Source organism: Thermobia domestica, chromosome 2 (assembly GCF_964235325.1).
Source record: "Thermobia domestica chromosome 2, izTheDome1.hap1.1, whole genome shotgun sequence".
Taxonomy (NCBI): Eukaryota; Metazoa; Arthropoda; class Insecta; order Zygentoma; family Lepismatidae; genus Thermobia; species Thermobia domestica.
The window spans coordinates 251,390,560-251,414,363 of record NC_137455.1 but is presented as its reverse complement, the minus strand read 5'-3'; the positions used below and the strand labels follow the sequence as shown (position 1 = coordinate 251,414,363).

The window sequence follows — 23,804 nt, the reverse complement described above, 5'->3', positions numbered from 1 at the left end:
TTCACTGACATTATGCATGCTATTCTTTAGTTCCTTTGCAAGATACAGACACTGGTTATCCATTTTATTTATGTGTGTAGTTCTTTATTTTTAACATGTATGTATATAGTTCATTATTCAAGAAAAGAAAACTTTGGTAGTGTTCATAGTAAATTTCTGAAATGAAATATGTTTAAAATCATCTCTTAAATACCCCTTGTAATTGATTCTATTTTCTCTAAGAAACCAAGTGGAAAAAGGTATTACAAAGAGCATGTAACACTGGTACCGTAGCAGTTTGGTAGTACACTTGTGAAGAAGTTAACAATCAACTATAATGATGGGCACCCGAAGGGGAGAGCAGGGTGGCGCTCGAGCCCCCCTTGGCTCACGAAAATGTATTAAATTTCTTAAAATTGTCTTAATACAAATAAAAAAATACCAAACGTAATATAGCAACCAGGGATTTGAGCCCTCACCCCGTAGAAAATTTTCTTTGGGCGCCCATGACTATAATGGTTCTCTTGTAACAGACCAAGCGTCCATAATTTATGTATAAGGTTCCTCGCCATTCTGTGGAACAAGGACAAGGAATAAAAGAAAAACCTAAGGATAAGTGAAGGAACCTTCCAAAGGAAAAGATAATTATTTGTTTCTTCATGCCATAAGAACAGCTATTAAGCATTTATTTAAGTCAAACTTACTTGAATCTTATAAAAATTTCTGAAGTTAATTTACTGCCTATAATCATATCATTTGACTAATTAGTCAATATATATAATATATTTTTTTAGGCCGTTGGTGTGGCTTGGAATGAATTTGATGTGTCATTTTGAAGTACAGAAAACTCTGAACTGTGATGAATCTACTCTTCAGAACTGGCTGACGATTATTGAAGCAAATTATCATTCTAACAACACCTATCATAATTCTACGCACGCGGCAGACGTTCTCCAAGCCACTGCTTGCTTTTTGGAGAGGGAAAGAATGAAACAAATTTTGGATCAGCTTGATAAGGCTACCTGTTTGATCGCTGCGGCAGTCCATGACGTTGACCACCCAGGAAAATCCAGGTATGATTTTTGTTTTGGTACAAATAATACATAATAAAAAAAGAGAAGTAATACATTCTTGGTACAAAGTAGTTTCCTTTGAAAAGAAAGAAGAAATACAAAATTTTAGTATATACAATAAAATTTATATATCTGTTAGTATAATAACCAATCATATATATACGAATCTCAAACCTTGGTCATATAGGGAAGTCAGGTTCACTAGCCGTTTACGTTGAAAATATAAACAAATTGTCTGTAAAAGATTAAATCAAAATCTGCATGATCTAATGCAATTCAAGAAGTTAATTCAAAATACTTCCAATTTCTATGTAAACATCAACATTTTATAATCATGATGTTCCTGTGTCACTACTGTAGTATAGGAATTCAGTTATAGATTAAACGCAGTTAGCAGATTTGTTTTAAGTACAGATTAGACGTTTCTCTAGTAGATAATAATAAATGATTTCATTTTTCACGCAATTCGTTAAATCTATGCTTTGGAAAACCGAATGTACCACTGAAACTAAAGCTTCTTAAGGGATTCGTTATTTTCGCGCAGCCAATCCCGTTAAGATTGTTGCTACCCATCTCCATAAGAACCTGCTTTATATTATCGTCCTACCTTCTTGATCGGGTGACGTCCATAAGTCCTGAAGTGCAGATGCCCTAAAAAAAGGAGCACACGTTATAAATTGTAGGTCTCGCTGAGATTTAGGACTTCGTACTTCAGAACTTGCGGAGCTAGGTAATTTTTAAAACTTCTGCATTTTAGGATTTGCAGCTGTGTGGCTATTAGTACTTCCACTGCACTTCGGGATGTAATTGGCATAAACATGAACTATATTAGCAATCCATTATTATTAGTAGTAATAATACCTCTAAATAATATAATGATAATCGTTCATCGTCATCGTGTCAGACTTCAACTTAATAGTTATTTCAATTTTCCGTTTTTCTTATTAAATTAATTAAGCAGGTAATGCGTGCATATTTTGTTAGAGCTAGAAATAGGTTACTTTGAAGTTAATTTTCTATACCTCTGAAAGGTCATACCACTGGTAGTATATATACTATTTTATGTATTAGTAAGGGTACGGTGGCTCAGTGTTAGAGCGTTCACCTTTGGTGAAGAGGGGATTGTAGTTCGATCATTGACCACGCGGGGTTTGTAGCGGAAAGCATTATGTTCTTGGGTTTTTTCGAGGATCTTCCGTTTTTTCCTACATTCTTATTCGTCAGTTATTTCATTATCATTCACTTCCGTTAACTACTCATCTCCTTTAATCTAAAGGTCGTAACTATTGAACGTAAAAGTAGAAATTTCATTTTATTTTTTACTTATTGATATTTCTATTTCTATCTACTTTCAGCTCATTTCTCTGCAACTCTGATAATGACCTAGCGATTCTTTACAATGATTTAAGTGTTTTGGAGTCTCATCATGCTGCCATTACCTTCAAACTAACAAGGTCTGATGATAGAGTTAATATTTTTAAAGGTAAGTTATTCAGTGACAGAACACCAAAAGGAGAGAGAAATATTTGTAAAAGTAAGTTATTCATAAACAGTATACCAGAACAAGTAAAGTAATAATATAGGGATGATTCACAGACTGACGTAAATAATAATGAAATGAGTAAGTGGAACACGGAAATTTAATCAACTTCCAATAGCATTAGGTATGTTCCACCATTTGAATTATATTTTTCCAACATTTGGGAAGGTAATTGGGATTTAACTGGGAAAATAAGTTTGAACTCTGAAATAATTTTGTTGCATCCTGTTTAATATTACATTGAAGGATGTTTTACTTGTAACGTATAGAAACGACTATCTAAAACGTAACGATTATAGCTTATTTTTCTTATTTTACATGTTACATTGCAGCCCACAGTTGGTGTAAATTTTTAAATTATGTCAACACCATTGAATGATATAAAATCACACACACCACATAGAATCACTATTACCTTTTATTCTCAAAACTCCATTAATTATACTTTTCTTTTCCTGTTGTCATACACAAACAACTATCTGCTGTTTTGGTAACTAAGAGTACCAATTATACATATAAAATCAACATATATTTTCAGCTACTAAGATTAAATCTTATTTTTTTATATTTAGAATCAACATCATCTAAATTCTTTTTTTTTTCTTGTTCTACACAACAGATTGTGTACGTTTAAGCACCGTTGCTCAAAACCAAGATATAAAAATAGAAGAAATTTACAAAATAGATATACAATATCGTTGTATATATGGCTCCCGGACGATGACTTCTTGAATTCGTTTCAATTTAAGAAAGAATCCTAGACCGTTACCTATTTTTACATATATGGTTACATTACTTTCCGAATAGCCCTCATATATTTTATAATACATTTATATTAATTTCATTTTATCTCATTCTTATATTCATTTAGCAATTAATTCCATTTTAATTCTATAAACTTATCAACAAAGAGGACTTATTCAAACGCGATTAACTTATTTAATTATTCAGGTCCTAAGACATATTCTTTAGTTCAATATTATGGGAGCTCATTGACGAATCAACTCAGTATATGTTGACATACTCAGTATATGTTGACTTCCATTTGGGCAAAAGTACAATACTGACAAACAGTATATGTATCAATGCATAGATATAAATTGCATAGAATTCAGAAGAAATACGAATTGCAAAGAAATCATAACAACATTCAAAATGAAACAAAATAATCAATATCATAAGAAGGATTAATACAAATCAAGAAATTATTATATCAAGAATCAATCTGAAAACTCGATGGTATCTATATTAATCTTGGATAAAACTTCTGAAGGAACTAATGTCTTAACTAACTGTATCCATTTACTTTTAGTATGCTTTGACGGACGCCATATTTTTAATTTGTCAATATTACGTAAACCCAAAAGTTGACCAGTTTTCACATCCATCAATTCAAAAACTTTAGGGTTAATTTGTTTGTTACACAAATAAGGTCCTGCATATAAGTCGCAAAACTTATAAATTCTTTTTAATGACGCATCACTTTGAGGATGAAATCTCACAAAAACTAAATCATTTGTTTGAATTCTAGATTTACCTGACTGTTGATGTTCTATCTTGTGATTTCGTAAAAGAAATTTTTGTGTCCTACGAAGACGTACCATACTTATAAGATGTGAGCAATCCACTTCATCATTTTCACTAAGTTTAATGCCAAAATGTTGTTCTATTGACTATAAAATCTGTTCCATTATGAATATTCGCTGGTGCGACACCTAAAGTATCCGAAACTGAATAATTCAAACAGTAGATGATTTCTGTAGCATATTTAATCCAGTCGGTATGTTTGTCCCTGCAACAGTCTAAATAACATGCCAAGATTTCGATGCACATTTTCAACAACAGAACTACTAGGGTGATACGGTGTAAGAAAATGAAGTTTAATGTTAGCATTGTTCATTGCACGGATGAATACATTGCTGCGAAACTGTCCACCATTATCGCAAATTATATGTTCAATTACCACAATGTGGTATGTATACATTCAGAATTCGATTCACAATTGCCGATGAGGTCGCCCTACGCAAAGAATATGCCACTAAATATCTAGTAAAGATATCCATAAGTGTAAAGAGAAAAGTTTCACCTGTAGCTGCTCTAGGAAAAGGTCAATATAAGTCTACAGAAATAAAAGAGTGAGTTTTTTCAGGTAATATCGACATCATAGGTTTATATATAGATTGATTGTTACGCTTAATTCTCATACACTCCTCGCAATCGTTGATATAACTTTTGATTTGCGTCCTAAGTGATTTCCAGTAAAAGGGTTTACTAATTAGTAAATATACTTTCAAATATCCGAAATGACCAAAATCGTCATGATACACTTTTAATATATTGGTGGAATACAAATTTTGTTTCTGTTTTTATATTTAAAATCTTTAATCAACAATGCCTCGTTAGACATTTGATACATTGCATCCCAATTGCGGGGACAATCGCAATACTTAGGGCAAGGTGTTAGATATTGTATAATTTTGGCATAACACCTATATCTCCTTTGTTGCTCTTTTAATTCTTCTGTGGATATCTTAGCTATTTCATCTTGTAGGATCTTAGAAACGTTTCACATTTACACGAAAATCTTGTCCTATTACTTCATTCAAACATGATGCTAAAGCAGCACTGCCATTAATCAATTCAAAGGCGACTCAATTATATTCGTATAATTGCCCTTCAAATGAAAAAGCTGTATAGGGTCTTGAAGTTTCTCCTAACAAGATCCGATTATACGCCATCACAAGATCCAGATTTTCAAATATGGTATTTCCTTGTAATGAACTAAGGATTTCTTCAACTGGGGGATACTTCACTTGTAATTTTATATGTTTATTTAACTTTCTCAAATCTAACACTATTCTCAGACGTTTGCCATCCTTTTTAGGTACCACATGTAGCGAGTTTAAATGAACACTTTGTAAAGGACTTATTATTCCGTACTGCAACATTTCTGAAATCTGTTTTCTTACATTTTCCCTAAATCTATAAGGTATAATGTATTGAAAGTATATTTCGGATATTTGAAAGTATATTCACTAATTGGCTTTGTTACTATTGGGCTTTCTGTATCAACTTCAATATCGTATACGAAATCTTTACAACATCCTGGTCTGTGAAAATACCTTTCTATGTTTATAGAGAATATTCCTGAATTGTACTACAAAATTTTTATCAGTATTCTTTACGTTGTTTGTAATTTCATCCACACATCTATGAAATGAATGATCACTACTGTCTGTAATAGGCTTTTCACTTCCATGATCCATAATAACCTTTTCCTTATTATTGCACTCATTTACATAAAGAACATTATTTATAAAGGGTTGACACTGGCAAGCAATGTTATAACTAATAGGAATTAAATTTTGAACCATTTTGTCGTGAAGGGTATGTATTGAGAATGTTTTACTTTCAAAATCTAAAACCGCAAGTAATTGCGTAAGAAAATCTAGACCTATCAGTACATTTTCGTTTAATTCATTAATAACCAAAATTGGAATTGAGATTTCATAATCCTGTATTGCAATCACCACTTGCGTTTCTCCTATAACCCTTTTCTTATGTTTACCTGTGTAATCAACCAGAATTAAATTATCTATTTGCTGCAATCTAGGGTTGGAATAGTCTTTTGTAAGTTTACGCCAAAAGGAATATGATAATAGTGATACACTAGCTCCTGTATCAATCAAATCTTGAAGTGGAATATCATTAATTTTCACATGTATTTTAGCTGTACTAAATGTTTTCAAGAACACAAATTCATTATCGGGTGTGCATACATCTTCTATCTCATCATCAAATATCCAATGACAATTAGTGATAGGAATATATTGATAATTATAACTAGTATCTAGAATCTTAAGATTAGTTTCATTTACAGAAAAACATTCTTGCATATCAGTTACTAACGTGGCTTCAACCCATACCACGTCAGCCCCATCTAGTTTAAATTACCATTACCAAACGATTCAGTTGTGCTACATTGCACACCACAATCTTGTGTACGGTCTTGCCTATTATGCACTTCAACGGTATTCCGATTTCTATTTTGACAATTTCTAACACCTATGAATCTATTATGAAATCCAAAAAATTAAACTTATTGTTTGCTTGATTCCTAAATGTATTACAATTATTGTTCCTGTTTCTCCTAAAATTAGATTCAGTTCTATTACCGGTAAAATTAGGTTCAATTCTATTCTCATTACAACGGAATCTATTATTATTATTATTATTATTTGTAATGTCAGGGATCAGCTTCTTCCCTGACATTAATGTTGCGAACAGGTACATAACTAACTTGATTACTATTAGTGTTGGCTTGATTACGATTATTATTAGCCTGTAACATAGATTGACTTTCAAAATTTTGAGCTATCATAATAAAGTTATTGAAATTAACGCATTGTGCAGAAATCAACATTTGTTGCAACTTAAAAGATAACAAGATTCGGATTGATGCTGTTACTCTTGATTCCTGTTTGTATGGATTAATTAATTTCAATTCATTATGTACGGATATTACAAAATCAGTGAGCCTCCTATCCAATTTTGGATTATAATGTCTATTTCGAACTAAGGCGTCTCTATTGACCAACATGAAATCGTTTTCAAAATTAGAAAGTAAGGCATTTTTAAAATCTAGATAATTACGTAAATTACTTCGGATTGCTTTGAACCATACGGAACATGGTGGTAATAAAATATGAGGTAGAATTTTCAAAAATTTAGTTTTGTTTACTCCAGTCAAATCACATTCTTCCAACTTTTCTAGGAAAGTGTTGGCCGGATGTCATCTGATCTTCCACTAAATTTTGTTAGGGATCTAATTTCACTAAACCGAAAATTATTACCTTTACTAGCATGCTTACGATGTTTGGAATTTATAGATGTTTTTCAAGCGGTGAGATGAGTGATTTCTTCTCCCATTTCTCTCTAAGCTGGCTTCACTATTGTCATTTTCGGAATTTCCTTCAGATGAATTACTATCTTCCACTACTAATCTGGATTCACATGGTATAGGTTCAACGTTGACATCCGGAACTCGATCACCATTTGCAGTATTAAATTTTTCTTTGATTGCATTCACTTCTTCCTGCAATTCCCGGATCTGACTAGTATGCTCATTAACTAAAGTTTCTACCACTTCTACCGAATTTTGTACGTCATTACATCGATATAAAATCTGTTCCATCTTATAATCGGTTTGTTCTAATTTTGAATGTATTTGCTGGTTTATTTGTTCATACATATCGTCCATCTATTGTGCTAGTCGTTGTGACATTTGCTCCAGCTTGGTATCCATTTTTTGTTGTTGCTGCGTTATTTGCTGACCAAGCTGTCTTGTAAGTTCAGCCACGTTAGTTGATGAGTTCATACCTGGTAGCTCTATATCACCACCTTCATTTATATTTTCATTACCAGAAACACTCATTTTAATGTTTCGATAAATTCTTTTCTTACTTCTGAGTAAAGTATACTCCGTGTTGAATGCTATGATGAGACTGTTTTACTTAACTTTAAACTAATCTAAAGGTAGTCCTGGTCGGTAAACCACCATCTATAAATGTAACGTTTAGGAAACACCATCTAAAATATAACGTATAGAAACCACTATCTAAAATGTAACGATTATAGCTTATTATTATTCTTATTTTACACATTACATTGCAGCCCAAATTTTCGTGTAAATTTTTAAATTATGTCAACACGATTGAATAATATAAAATCAGACACACCACATAGAATCACTATTACCTTTTATTCTCAAAACTCCATTAATTGTACTTTTCTTTTTCTGTTGTCATAGCAACGTGTTACACAAACAACTATCTGCTGTTATGGTAACTAAGAGTACCAATTATACATATAAAATCAACATATATTTTCAGCTACTAAGATTAAATCTTATTTTTTTTATATTTAGAATCAGCAATATCTAAATTCTTTTTTTTTTCCTTCTTCTTCTACAAAACAGATTGTGTACTTTTAAGCACCGTTGCTCAAAACCAAGATATAAAAATAGAAGACATTTACAAAATAGATATATAATATCGTTGTATACTGGCCGTACCAGCCAGAACAAATCAGGCGAAAATCTATAGAGTTCATTTCATCGGATGTGGAAAACCTGCCAGTTGAATACTGAACTACTCTTTTTGTTATATTTGCTGCTTGTAGCTTAGTGTTACGGAGTAACATCACCCCGTGTCGACGATGATAATGTTTCTTTCGAATGACCTTCACTACATGATGTTATATCAGTAATTTTAGCGGTTTTACTTTGTCGTTGAGAATAATACCCTTCATATCTACCTTACACATAACATTATTTTATATTTATGGTAAAATACTGCTTTTGTTGTGACTGAGCAACACTTTCTGTGCATTGATATACGGATACAACTGCTAATCAGCTACATTGGAAAGCAATTACGGCTTTCGGCAATGAGGACAGCAAAGACTTCAGATGCGCTGTTGTCAGTCATATTGTGTACCATCCGTATTGTAAGTTTTGTTCCCTTCTATGTTTGCTAATAAGATTGTTGGTCACAATCCAACAACTAAGTGGCCGTTTCTTATGTAATTTGGAAGTAATTATTATAGACTACTGTCTTTACACAATCTTTATTATAATTTGATGTATGGCTGGTCAAACCTGGCATTGAAGAAAAAAGAAAATAGTCACCTTTTTTTAAACAGGAAAATTGTTTCCGTCTTGTACTCTACATTGTAGCTTCTTCTCCCTTCCATTTCCGCCAATGTACAAAATCATGGTTGCGTCTGTAGCGTTGGAACTCGACAAAAATAGGTGTCAGAAAAGTTATTTCTTTGCAATTCTACATTTCGTCTTTGTTACCTAAGAACTAACGCAATAAAACTATGTAACATTAAAAGAAAAGAATGAAAATAAGAAAAGAAAAAAGAAGAGAGAAAGGAGAGGAAAAGCATAACAAGGAACATAGTATATTGTATGAAACTATGTTTAGAATAAAAGAGTCCTAATGGAAGCGAAGCAAAACTAAAATTTAAGCTTTTTACATGTTCCTGTTGAATATATAAAATGTACTACTTTTCGAGCCTCTAGAGTAATAAGACGGGAAATTATAATAAGTAATCTTCTAGTTGTTATGTTACTGAATATTGTGTACTGTTCGTTCATATTTCCTCAACTACACAATGATACTACTTTAACGTAAGGTATATAACGATACAAGTACAATTATACTGTTTTATGTAATAGTATGCGTAAAACTGATCTAGAACGACCAAAATTGTAATTGTGTACGCCAACCGTGTTTATGTATCTTCTTGTGTTTTAATATTGCAAACATACTTGATTGGCATTTGCGTGTTTGTCCATCCCACGATAACTCTCGTAAAAATTACCCGATTTTAACGAAACTTGGATGTGCCGTCCTTCAACATAGAGAAAAAACCTTATTGTTTGGTTTTGTGTAATCTATCATGTATAAGAAAGTAAAATCCACTCCATGTTGTAAGTTTCCACATTACATGCAAGGTAGTTTTTCAATATAAACCATGTAATAATGCTTCGATTATGACAAAACTTTGGATTCTCAATATCCTTACAGCTTAAAGTTAAAATCTGTCAAAAATGAAAGGGTGAAATCTCCCCTCGCTCTCTGCCCAATTTCGAAATATGTTGTGGCACTTTTTATCCAAAGAAGTACATATGGCTACAAGAATACATCTCTTTTATTATTTATTTATTCCTACGATGTAGCTTCAGATGTCTGGTCCACATGGTCAACTAAAAGACAAATATATTGGTGTTTAGTTCTACATTTCTTGGCAAAAATCAAGAAGACTGGAAATACACAACATCAAAATTTCAGAAGTGCCTCCTAACTCCATAGACAGAACTTAACAAATTTCAAGACATTCTTTACTGACCCTCTACAAAACAGTGGCGTCTCTCGGGTGAAATGTCAATGTTATAAAATGTATATAGGTCAAACAAAAAAGAACATTTGCACTAGAATAACTAAACACGTTCGTACTTCGAAGTCTCGGAATCCGCAAGTTGTCTGGTCTAGCAACGCTTCTTAGAGATTATAACCATCACATCGCGGAGTCATATTTAATTGAAAAAGCAAAAACAGCAACAGAACGAAACATCAAAGAATCATATTACATCCATTAAGAGAGAACTGTACTTGATTTAAATAGAAGAGAAATAAACATTATTTGGAGTAATCTTTTCACTACATACTTTCGCCATCTGGGAAGCGAGAAAAGAAAACGGTGTTCGGTGACAGTAATTGTCATTCCCATGTGTTTAATTTTTTAACAGAAGATTTTTTTTTTACATTTCTTAACTTTCTTTTACCCGTCCAAATTCTCCTTCATGTTTTAAATCCTTTCTAATTTTAAACAAGCCGAAGAAGGAAAAAGATACTTCTGAAAGCGCTACTTGTTACATGTAAAAGAAAACTCTACTATATATCTTTTGCAATGAGTTTTATCCGTTTTGCTTTTCTGATTAAATATCATTACCGCTCGCAATACTGTGATAAGTTTGTTCATGTTTCAGTCAAATTTGCGCAAATATACCCTACATTCTATCTATAAATATTCTTTGATTTACGAATAAAAATAAAAGACTTAATTATTACATTACTATTTTGTGCATAGGAGCAACTATTTCGGGAGACGACAAAGAGCATATTGCAAGTTTCGTGTAGCAACAGACAATTACTAGAGCGGAGCAAAACGGCCTGTTACAATGTTCCTCGATAATTTTTGTTAAAACAATGTTCGATCTTGAGATAATATATCAAAAAGTTTCTTTGAGGCTTCTCAATCATTCCGTCTGCAGAGAGTTAAAATAAATAGAGAATAAAGTAGTGGATTTACCCTTCTATCTGCCCCTCTTTCTCCATTATTTCTCCTAGAACTCTTAGAGCTTCAGTTCATTTTCACAGAAACTAATTTTAAGTTTCATCTCTGCCTTTGTCAAATTAAATGTTGGTGCCACATGATATTGCAGGTGCAAGAATGAAAAGAAGCTAAACAACCTTTTGTTGCAGTAAAATATAATTCTTGTAAATAACTAAAAAATAAATTAATTTATTAAATAAAAAATATACTATATATATATATATATATATATATATATAATATGTTATAATGCATAAATGGCGAAGATAATTAATTATGGGTAATTTAATATTTAAGCCTATACATTTAGTTCGTTGGTCCGTAGACCCATAGAATGTACGTACTTCGTCCGAGCACTTCCGAGAGTGCCCGGAGTTTTGGTGAGCCTTAGAGGCCTCCCATTTTGCATCACCATTATCTGCCTTCAACACATACCTACGTTCTACTTCGGCTAATGTGCCATAGACGATCACCAAACACATCACTAACAGACGCTGTACACTAGAATGACTCTTGAAAAAGAAAAAATAAAATTTCGTTTGGGTAAGTTGTGGGAAAGTTGTCATTGGGTTAAAGTAATTTGCATTTTAATCGAATTCTTATTCTGCATCAATAAGAACAGTTTTCAGTGACCGAAGGTTTGCAACAATCACGTTACGGACTGCAGTTTTGCCTTTTTCTGCGTTTGCGCAGTGGGAGAAAAAGAATGTCACAAGGTAGGACAAGTTGCTTATCATGTACTTAAACTAAAAAGTGTGGCTTTTAAAAATATTGTTGTTAACGAGTCATTCTAATGGAAAGGCACAAATACAAGCACGATTCGTTTTACGTTTATCCAGTTTTTCTGATATCCATCTATTGGCCATCTCTTCGTTGATTTGTACTGCGTTTGAGAATTACCAGTGAAGACTGTAGTGTGATTTACACTTCGTTTCGCGGCCTCTATTTCAATGAATGGAAAGATCACACTCTAATGCAAGAGAAAGTTAGAAACAAATTTTATAGAAGACAGATACAAGAAGAGCACTAATGTTTGTTAAAGAACTGTTGTGGTTTATGTAACCAAAATTATGTATGGTAATATGCTAAATGGGTTTTGAGCAACTATATTAAAAAAAAAAAAAAACTAATAATCTATTTTATAACGTAGCTATTATATTTTGAATAGATCTCAACAAGACATCTAAACTACATTATACAAAACGAACGACTTTTTTTGGCGCTGTCTATATATCGCTGCTATTTTGTTTTCAGTGTTGACAGCTACACACTGAGTTTATCCATAACACTTCCTCCTAATCTCGGTGTGTTTCAACACTGACACCAAGTTGGTTTCTCAGGACCTCAAATGGAGATTTTTCCGGAACTTTAGTCAAGAGATCGGCTACCTGTTCTTTCTTATTGATGTGTTCTAATCCCATCTAAGTTGCCATCTAAATTCATACAATTATCGCACTTATCTCAAGATTTTTCACTTCATGATGTTGAGGCAGAGGTTATTCTTGACCCCCGGAGCACACTCTAGGAACAATTCGTCAGGAAAAAATAATATATAATAATAACCGCATGCACATGACTGGCGATAGTTCATATCGGTCCCTTCGCGATTCTCGGCGACGAATCGAAGGAGCGCGGACCAGAACGAAGTCCTCGCTGCTATGCAGTGGAAACTTCAACACCCCGACTCGAGATGTCTGTTTCGACTCGAAGAAAGCCTGCCGCCAGTGGAACACTAGCGGCAATCCTTCGACGCGTCGCTATATCGACGATCGACATTTACCCGAAAGTGGGCCACGAGGTGTTGGCGAAGTTTACGGCATGGGGTAGTATCTGAACATACGTTTTACATTGTTCCAATCTGCTTCGGTTGGATTTTCCGCGGCTTTACTCACTGCGAATGCTATGTCAGGACACACAACGGCTGACAAATACAAAAGACAGCCTACGACTTTTCTTTGTACGACACTTCACTACGTAACTGACTACTAGGACCAACTTCACTACGTACACGAAGTTTTCACGAGATTTGCTTCGTCCATATTAAACCTCTGTAACATCTGTGTCACGTATCTTGACTGATTGACGAAAGTAGATCCGTCTTCGTACCTTTTGATTTGCACTCCCAAAAACATATCTAAAGGACTTGTAATCTTGAATTCTTCTTTAAGCTGACCAAGAAATTCTTCAATTTCCGTTTTACTTGTCCGTACAATAAGTCCATCGTCTACGTATACTGCTACGTACAGAAAATTACTGTTCCTTTTCCTAGAAAACAAACACGGATCGGCTTGGCTGTTGTTGAATCCGGACTTCTTCATAAAGCTTACAATCGATTGTTCCAATAGTGAGGGGCCTGCTTCAATCCATATAAGCTACGCTTCAAGCGACACACTTTGTTACTTCCATCTTCGAAGCCTTCGGGTTGTTCCATGTACACTTCCTCCGAAAGTTCACCGTACAAAAAAAGCAGTTTTGACATCAAACTGTTGCATCTTGTGCTGTTTTTGAGCTGCCACAACAAGCAAGATTCGCGCTGTTTCGTACCTTGCTACAGGACTAAAAGTTTCATTATAGTCAATACCTGCCTTTTGTACACATCCTTTTGCAACTAGACGGGCTTTATAATGTTCATTTCCATCACTTGCAGTTTTAACACGAAATACTCAACGATTTGAATTACTTTTACACCTACAGGTTGCTTTATAAGTTCCTATGTTTTGCTTTCCCTTTGTGACTCGAGTTCTTCGTTCATCGCGGCTAACCACTTTTCACTTTGTTCAGACTTCACTGCTTCAGCGTAAGTTGTAGGTATTTGAAAAGAGCCTTCTGTGATTGCTGCATACACATATTCTCCGCTGCTTAGCCACACTGGAGTCCTTTTATTACGTTCACTGCGACGAGGCGGTGTTTCGGTTTCATCTCTTTCAGCTTCTTCGTCAGTAGGATCTGTTTCTTGTTCTTCAACCTGGCGTCGAGGCACTGGAAGTTCTAATTTGACACTGCACGGTTCAATCTCGGCATTACGTTGTTCAACTTTTGCCACTTCTTGCAAAACATTACACGTGCGTTCTGGTTTGAATATCACATCACGAATACACTCAACTGTTCCTTTCGAAGGTATCCACACCCGGTAACCATCTTTGTCGTTTACGTAACCGACAAAATGTCCTGGTACACTCTTATTGTCAAACTTCTTTCGTAGTTGTTTGGGTACATGCACATAGCATTCTGTTCCAAAAATTCTCAAGTGTTCGATATTTTTGAACTCACGACAGTACCAAAGTTCAAACGGTGTTTTACCATTTTCAGAAGTTTTTCCGGTTCGGTTTAGAATATACACAGCAGTATTACAAGCTTCCGCCCACAGTCCTTTTGGTAAACCACTCGGATTTAACATCGATCGAGCTGCTTCGACGATAGTACGGTTTTCACGTTCCGCGCTGCCGTTCTGTTCCGGGGTATACGGGGGACTCACTCGTGCTATGATTCCTCGTTTGGACAGAATGTTTGTCACTTTTGCACACGTGAATTCAGTACAACCATCTGTCATAAGAAACTTAACTTTGTGTTCTGCTGCTTCAGCTTCATTCAAGAACTGGTTTAGACATCTGCTACTTCGTTCTTTTGTTTATAAAGAACACTCTCCGAAATTTGCTGTAGTCGTCTTTGAAGCACAGTACTTAGCTCCACCGATTGATTTTACTGACATAGGTCCATTCACATAAGCATTTATTTGTTCACCAACCGTTGACGCTTCTTACCGTACGCAATTTGAACGGGAGGCGATGAGCTTTTCCAATTGCCCACCCATCACAGAATTATTCATCTTCTTCCTTGACGTTACTGATGCCGATTCGACGTAAAACATCCTTTACGTAACGCTTATTTTGGTGACTAAACCTTTCGTGGTACACTTGTAAGGTGTTACCGGCTGTTTCTACACACACTTCTATGGAGTTTCTGGTTTTATAGCACGCATATTTTTACATACAAGCACACACAACACTGTCTCTCTTGAAAATTGCAACAGATTTGTTAAAAGTAACATATGTTATTCTGGGTAGCTTTCCTAACAGAAAACAAGTGTTTGTCTACATCATTAACGTACCACACATCGTTCATGATACCATCATGCCACTGTTTATTGTAATACATTTGTACTTTAATTGTACCTTTTCCGTATGCTAACATCACTGATTTATTAGCAACATTCACTTGTACTGGAATCGAAAACTGTGTAGTTCTCGAAATATTGCTTACACGGGAGGGTCCCACAAGTTGTCTCTAAAATATGATTGCCACATAGCACATCTGATAGAGCATCATGAGAAATGAACATGAGCAAAATTTAAGATGTTATGGACAAGAAGGGTAGGAGCTAGGGGGATTCAAATTTGAATATCCAAAGAATTATATTATGAAATTATGTACGCTTAAAGTAAATATCTTAAAAACAGTTAAAGCAATCTAAACGAAAATTGCACAATGTAATGAGAACAAAATGTCCTATCGAAAACCACAAACAGTGTTGCCAACTCAGCATAAAAATATTTTGTTTGAAATAGTATCATATAGAAGTGTGCACAGATTTAAAATGCACTATTATCACTAAACATAACAGTGAAGTGTAGTAGTACAGTATTCCACACTGTTTGGAGCTATGTGTGCTGAAAATTTACAATGGAGAAGTCTGATACGTAGCAACAGATGTAATAAGGGAATCTGGGTCTCATACTATGAATTTAGTTCGAATGCATAACACAGATAGTATAACATAGCAGAATGTCAGTAGTGTCATAAAATATTGATGCATTTGGAAAACGAAATTCAGTGATTCCATTTCTACGTCCTGCGTCAACTCCGAAGCTATATAGGAGTGCAAATTGCGATCTAAATAACTATGAAAGAGAAAGATAACAATGAAATGTAAGTTGAAAAGTACAACAAAAACATGTCCGAGGCGGGATTAGAACTCGCGAGCCTTCTAGACCACACCGCTATCTGGTCAAGATTTCAGAGCATGGAGACAAAACAGCAAAAGCGATTCTCCAGTTTCTTAACAAAGTGGCACGAACTTTTCAGAACTAGTTGCACTGCGATGTGATGGAATTAATGTGAATACGGGTAGATTTATTGGAGCAGTGGCATGTGTGGAGAAAAAGTTAGATAGAAGTTGCAGAGGATTGTGTGTCTGATTCATGAACGAACTTCCTCTCACCCAACTAGTTATATGCCTCGATAGGGCTTTTACCGGCCCATAGACACTATCTGATCCGATTGCAAAAAGAGTGAAGAATTATCTGTGATTTTTCTCCAACCGATTGAAGTCTAATGGGTCGAAACAATGACTGATTTAAACGATTTGAATACAAGCCAGCAATATCTATTAGACGTTTATCGGGTTGTCTCTAGTAGCATACGTTTTCTGAACCTAATGAAAACTCCCTGAACCAATTGTGTAATCTCGTCGGTTAACAATTGCATCAAGATTGCTGCGCCTTTACGTAAGTACTTTTGCACCTGAAGAAGCATTACGTTGGCTGGTTCAGTACGTGGTTCGAGTCTGACCCCCTGTGCAGTTCATAATTAAGTTACACCCATTGTGCTTTGACGGTTCCCGATTTTCAGTGGGTTAGTTAATTCGAGAAGACTTGAAATAAGATGTCCACTAATCCGTACGTATTAATGAATATTTCACTCATTCTGAAAATCTCACAATAGGAAAATTTTCTTGAATAAGAATATATATATAATATGAAACGGTTTCTTTTTGATTCAGACTTATAATCATTTGTTCTTCTAATTTGAATACTGTATGAATGATAACGTTAAATTATGAAAAAAGTTAACGTTGTATTATTTGCAATAACAAAACCACCTGTTTCATTGAACTTAATCATTGGATTGATTTGTTCATGTTGATCGATAAATATTTACGAATAATCTGATATGCAAATTTTATTATTAAATTGTGAATACCTATAAGAAGCAAAATTTGAAAAAAAAATAATAATAATAATAAATTTTTAACCCTTTGAAACATACCAGCGTACAGCATAAGATCACCAACTAACACGAAAGCCGAGCACGAACTAAATCAAGTATTAAAAGGAATACACTTAAAAAAAGAAAATGAGTATCTTTAGAGCAGACAAAGTGGTGGCTTCATTGCAAGATTACTATGATTTCAAGCACTGGCATCATTAAATTTCTAAATATTGGGGGGACATACTATATTTCATATGCGCAAGTTATTTTTTAACTACACAGTATGGTTTGGTTTGGTTTAATTTGATAGAAAAAATTTAGTGATTTATTTTTAACTCCTGTAATACAAAACAAGTATCATTCATAAACATACAGGTACACAGAGTGTGAACTAATGAGAGTTGGGAGATATTATATCCCCCAAATACCAAAATACATTCAAAATATTGGATTATAATTGAGAAAAAAGAATTCTGTAAGAAAATGACATGCTTTGAAAAAATGCCCCGCCCTCATGAAATAAAATCCTACTGTTGCAGTGAAAGTATGTACAATCTCCAGAGCTTACTAGAACAATTCTACCTATTTGGCTGAAAAGATGATTTTGTTTGTTTGTTTAAGATAAGAAAAGAAAGTTATTCGTGTCAAAATAATATACAGTCAATAGAAAAGGATCAACTAATTTCTGAAAGACTAAACAACGATTATTAAGTTATCTATCTCCTTTCTCAGTGATTAGTATCAAATTGCCTCTCTCTTCGTTCTTCGTAAGAAAATTGCATTTTTTTTTTTTTTTTTTGTTTGTTAACATTATCTAAAAAAATATTGATGAGTATAACAAACTTCCATCAAGTATTGCAAAGAAATAACGTAAAAAGAATTTGATTTGAACTACTCACTGAGCAAAACAATACTTGATTGTAAAAATTATTAATGTAACAGTTTCGCCAACTGTCCACTTTGGCTTCATCAGACACCTTGTGATGTCTGATGAAGCCAAAGTGGATAGTTGGCGAAACTGTTACACTTTAATAATTTTGACAGTAAACGCATTGTTTTGCTCAGCGAGTAGTTTAAATTCAACGTAAGTGTATAAAAACGAATGTTTCTACAGTGGGAAGTATAACAAGAATATAATAAATGAGCTACTACATGTATATCAGAATATACAGATACGTATAACTTTCGTGGTGAAGTTATGATAAGTTTGATTCAATTTTTAAAACTGTTATTTACCCATACTGCGTATAGTGTGTAGAAGAAATTAAACATGGGTATGAAACATGATCGGGTTGCCAACTCTGGAAAACGAAATTTCCGGTACCTCCTTACAAATTTCCCTTGAAATGTTTCTGTCTTAAACTAGCAAACAATATCTCAGGCCCTAGCTGTAAAATATCGGTCAGTTGGCAACCTTAGAGATGGCATAGAAAATTATTGGGTGAGACATGTCTCCCCATTCCTCCCTGTACCAACGCCCGTGGTTTGAAACTATTAATTGGTTTAAATGGATGATCTGTTGATGAAGCAACTATTTCCCGTAGTTTCAAAGTCTGAAACTTCTTTTCTTATTTATTAACGTGCCTAAATGTTTAGAACCATGAGAAGGTTTAGAAAGCGTATTGAAAGAGGTCCCTAAGGTAACAAAATATTTAACAAATAGAGACGTTAGGCTATTATTGCTCTTTTTTAACAGCTATATGTGAGAAATTAACGTAACTATTCTTTGTCTTCCAGCTTTGGAGCGAGATGTGTATAACGTTGTTAGGCAGAGTATAATTGATATGGTTTTGGCAACAGAAATGACAAAACATTTTGAACATTTTGCAAAATTTGTTAATGTATTCACGAAGCCAGCATTAAAAGAGGAAGAACTTGGATCAACAGAGGTAACGTGTGCTGCTGGTTCTTTGCATCAGTTTAACATTTGTTTTCTTGTATGTTGACTTCAAATGATCATAATTATTATTAGTATTACTATTTTGCTGTTTTGCTTTTTCTACAGATTGATACAACGAAAACTTTTACATTTTCAGTAATTTGCACTTTTTTGCTGGTGGTGTTGCAGCAAAATATTACGTAAAGTTTATTTATTTATTGTAATGTCACTTACTTGTAGTTTTACTTAAGATATTTAAAAAATTCAAAGGCATTCAAATACAAGGGAAAGAAAAAAGTAGGAAAGATACTAATATACGATTATTATCCTATTATTCTGATTTTTCTTTCTAACTTTGACGTTATCTTAAGAAAATTAGAAAAATTAAATAAATCATTAGTATTAATGTCTATCATTGGACTATAGAACAATTTTTTAAAACTTACTTTTTCATTTAGTTTCAAACAAATTACTAAAATATTTCAGAAAGCATAATTTTTATACAACATACAGCATTAGTGATCCCAAAGAGCATCAAGAAGAACTTAACACGTTATAAAATGTTTTTCACCAGTTTGCGTGAGTCCTCGGTGTCCATAAAATGTTATGCACATTGCCAAGACACTTATATAGGCATGACAAAGAAGAAGAAACTCACTAGACTGAAAGAAAATATAACATATTCAGGATCGAAATACAAGAATGTGCCAGTACCGGGGCTTTCAAAATAACTGAAAGACTCAAAGCATAACATCGATAAAATGAAGTCGATCAAGAAACCTTCATTATTCGTACAAAGATAGGCATACAAACGAGGGGATAGAAATTAAGTTCGGACATTGCCAATATGAACAGAAGTTGAAATAACATCATTTGACACCTTCACCACGCTTACTGACCACTGAACGAGTAGAAGAAAGATTGATTTAAGATGTGTATACCGTAGAACAGTTAATTTTTCATTTATGAGTGTAAACACTAAATTTCCATAATCTCTATCCGCAGCTAAATACTGTTCTTGGTCTTGAAAATCCTGACAGTTGTCAGCAAAAACTTAAGATTGCTTTCCAAGTGATTCACAGTGTAGTCTTACACTTCCTTCGTCAATTCTAGAACCGACGTCAACTCTGGTTGCAAATTTGAAATATTTCGAAACTGGATGGAACTGGCATGTACTTCCTCATGTTTTAACAAAATTGTAACACAGTTTGTCTTTTCAAGCAGACACTTAAAAAAAAAAAAAAATCTTTCCCTGTGTTAATGAGAAAATATCCAAAGATATAATGCGTTACCGCTGTATAACTTTGGTTACAATGTTGAAATAATTTTCATGCTCGTAAATCAAATTACGGATTATCAAAGTTACTTAATAAAATTGTATGATCATACTTCTGATCATAAATTAATATATATATATTAAATATTCGACGTTATATTTAATCAACATTTCCTTACACATTTAAAATATTGTTCTTTTCTCCCTTCCTCCTCTTCATATTCATAACAAATGGAATTGTGTAATATCTATCCTAGTTGCTTCCATTCTTCATCTCACATATCGCTTTCTCAATTTCAGCTCCAAAACATAAACTCTTTGCCATTCCTACTTATTTTGCTTCCCTTTTGTATCTCGATTATGAGTCTCGTAGTCTAATACAAATCCTCAATATTCTATTTTCGTATTAGTAATACTTTATTCTATTGTTATAGGACGTTTTCATTTTCTGTTGTCATCGTTGAGCTTGTTTCTCTTATAAATTTCTTTGAATTTATCTCTCTATTCTTTTCACATACTTCCTATCTGTTTTAATTTTGTCATCAAATTTTGTTTTGTAGATATCTTTTTTGTCTTGTCTATTCCTTTTCATAATTTTCATTTGTACATCTTTTTACCTTCCGTGATACTAGCCTGTTTCCGGGCCGTTCTTCCCTTTTTTTTTTTTTTTTTTTTTTTACATACCTTTCCTAACCGTTGGTTTCTTAACAGTTTTTTGTTTATTGTACCGCACTACAACTTCCGCAGTTTAATGCATGCAAACTTGAGAATATGCTTCTACCACTTGTTAACACCTATCTGTTTTCTTTTCTTTGAATTGTAGGAATCTATCTTCTGAACTTTCCAATATTCAGTTTCCTGTTTCGTACTTTTCCTCTGGATACATTTTCGGTTGGATATTATTTGTTGCTATCATAAAGTTACCATCAGCAAAAATATTCGCCCCGGTAAGAGCCTTGGCGTTCTTCAACTGTTCGGATATCTCTTTTGAATCGAAATAATGTTTTTGATATTTCCGGTCATTTCTTAAGGACTCTCGTTGTTTGCTGCTTGAACCACATATTTCCTATTACGAGTGAATACTGATTTCAAGAATTGACCCTATTCTTACTCCATAACTATGTTAGAATCTTTCATTGCAGTTACACATGCACAACTTTTGTCTGATTTTTTTCTGTTTTTCCGTGATTTCATCTATTTTATTTATTTGCACAGTGGTCGGTAATGAAGTTACTTGTTTCAGATGGATGTTACATAGTGCTGAAATGAGATAGCATGGATAGAGGTGGTTTTCGAGATTATGATGTAAATTTAGTTTGAACATTGATGTGATATGTAATATTGTATCACAGACATCCAGATTTTTGTAATGAGAAAGGTACTAATAATAAGTTCTAAAATAAGTGGTTCTAATAATATTTATATCAATAATGAAAGCTGCACGATGTGAATAAATAGTTCATAAAAATTATCGTTATTTATAGATGAGCGCAATGTTAATACAGTAGATGTAGAATTTTACGTAAGTTTCAAATAGTTGATATTTGTGATTCTGCTTTCATTTTTTTCTTTCAATTTATTCATCTCCTAACTTTGACCTAGCAAGTCAAAGTCCATCATAGTCAGCACCAGATCCTTCTCGTTTCACATAAGTTATACCATTGTAACCTATCAACGAATTATTCTCATCACTACCTTGTTTTTCAGGCATTTACCCAGAATTACTTTTACACTACTGTAACAATCTACACCATTCTCATTAACTAACTTACTTTATGACTTAGGGAACCGAGGTTTCATTGGCATAGAAACCAAAGAACGTCAATGAATTCTAACTTGCGCCAAACCAAACCAGTCGGGACTGGTACATCCTGCTTTCCGAAGATCTTGTTTTACTTTATTTTTTTCATCTTTTTGTAAACTTCTCCAGAGATCTTTCACCCAAAAGTTTCTCAACTAGGTACACTACACGTAAGTTTTCCATACGAGCGACGTATCCTGCCCATCTTAGTGGTCTTGTGACGCATATATATATATATATAATATTGCCACCTATATATGGTGTAATTCCGCGTTATGTAGTTTTCTCGCTTCAATCGTTTGTTCCTATCTTTTGATTTCAGAAATTTTCTTCAAGACTTTGATTTCGAATATTTTTTGTTCTGTTCATTTTGGCGTGTTAATGCCCAATTTTCTCATCTGTAGAATACTATGGGTCTTACTAATTTCAGTTTAACTTCTTCGATGTTAGCCATGACCATAAGTTTATAAGCGTGCATTTCCCGCTATTAATGTAATTCATGCTTCTCTGCTAATTTCATTTTTGTTTTTTTGTTACAACTGCAAATATCACTTCCTCTGCCTCTTACCGTCCTAACTTCAGTGCTTCCGTCATTTCGATTAACAAGCATGCTTTTTTACTTGTCACCATGCTTTTTTACGTATTCTTCTAAGCCTTTTTTCTTCTTTCTTTTAACATACTGTTAAGACGATATTGACATTTTCTTGTACATATTTCACATCATCTGTCAAGTTTACGTCATCCGTGTACATGAGTAAATAGCTAAGACCATCTATCTTCTTTGAACTTCCTGATTACGTACTTTAGAGGAAAATCAGAGTGATGGAAATGAGACGTCCGTCCGCCTTAGACCGTTGTGAATCCTGAAAGAGTCTGACACTAGTTCTTATTCTTACCTTACTGCTCGTGTCACTAAGACAGGCTTTCACAAATATTACCATCCTGTTGATAACTCCAAATCCCTTTCGAGATAATGTAAAGTCATTCAGTTTCCTAAAGTGTATGAATCACTGGAACACTGAATCGCCAAGTTCTCGGTGTCTTTTCTCAATTAACATATACACTCCAATATTAGACCTTGGTCGGATTTGAATTGAAGTGTATAAACTACCATATCCTACTAATGTTAGAATTGAGGGCACACAAAGATTGCATGTTTCAAAAATCACGCCAGATGATTTAGTTTGTTCTAAATATCAGAGATGTGAAATAAATTTTCTTTCTACTAAACTATCACCTGTTTTAGTGTTAATTCCTCTTCCTTAAGATCTGTTTTCTAAAAAATCTGTCAGCAAATGACGTGACAGTCAAGATAATTAAAAATGGATAGCCTGTGTGCATTTAAACATCTTGTGTAATTCCTT

The 23,804-nt window shown here is 33.7% G+C and overlaps 1 protein-coding gene across 2 annotated transcripts in view; it reads left to right on the top strand.

Moving 5' to 3' along the window:
• LOC145678448 (high affinity cAMP-specific and IBMX-insensitive 3',5'-cyclic phosphodiesterase 8B-like) overlaps positions 1-23,804 on the top strand; it is a 1,074,619-nt gene that overhangs the window by 1,026,335 nt on the left and 24,480 nt on the right. For both annotated transcript variants that reach the window (XM_081748585.1, XM_081748584.1), the window contains 3 exons: positions 774-1,052; positions 2,408-2,535; positions 19,222-19,373. In XM_081748585.1, the coding sequence (XP_081604711.1) occupies positions 774-1,052; positions 2,408-2,535; positions 19,222-19,373 (559 nt within the window). The remainder of the gene's footprint in view (positions 1-773; positions 1,053-2,407; positions 2,536-19,221; positions 19,374-23,804) is intronic.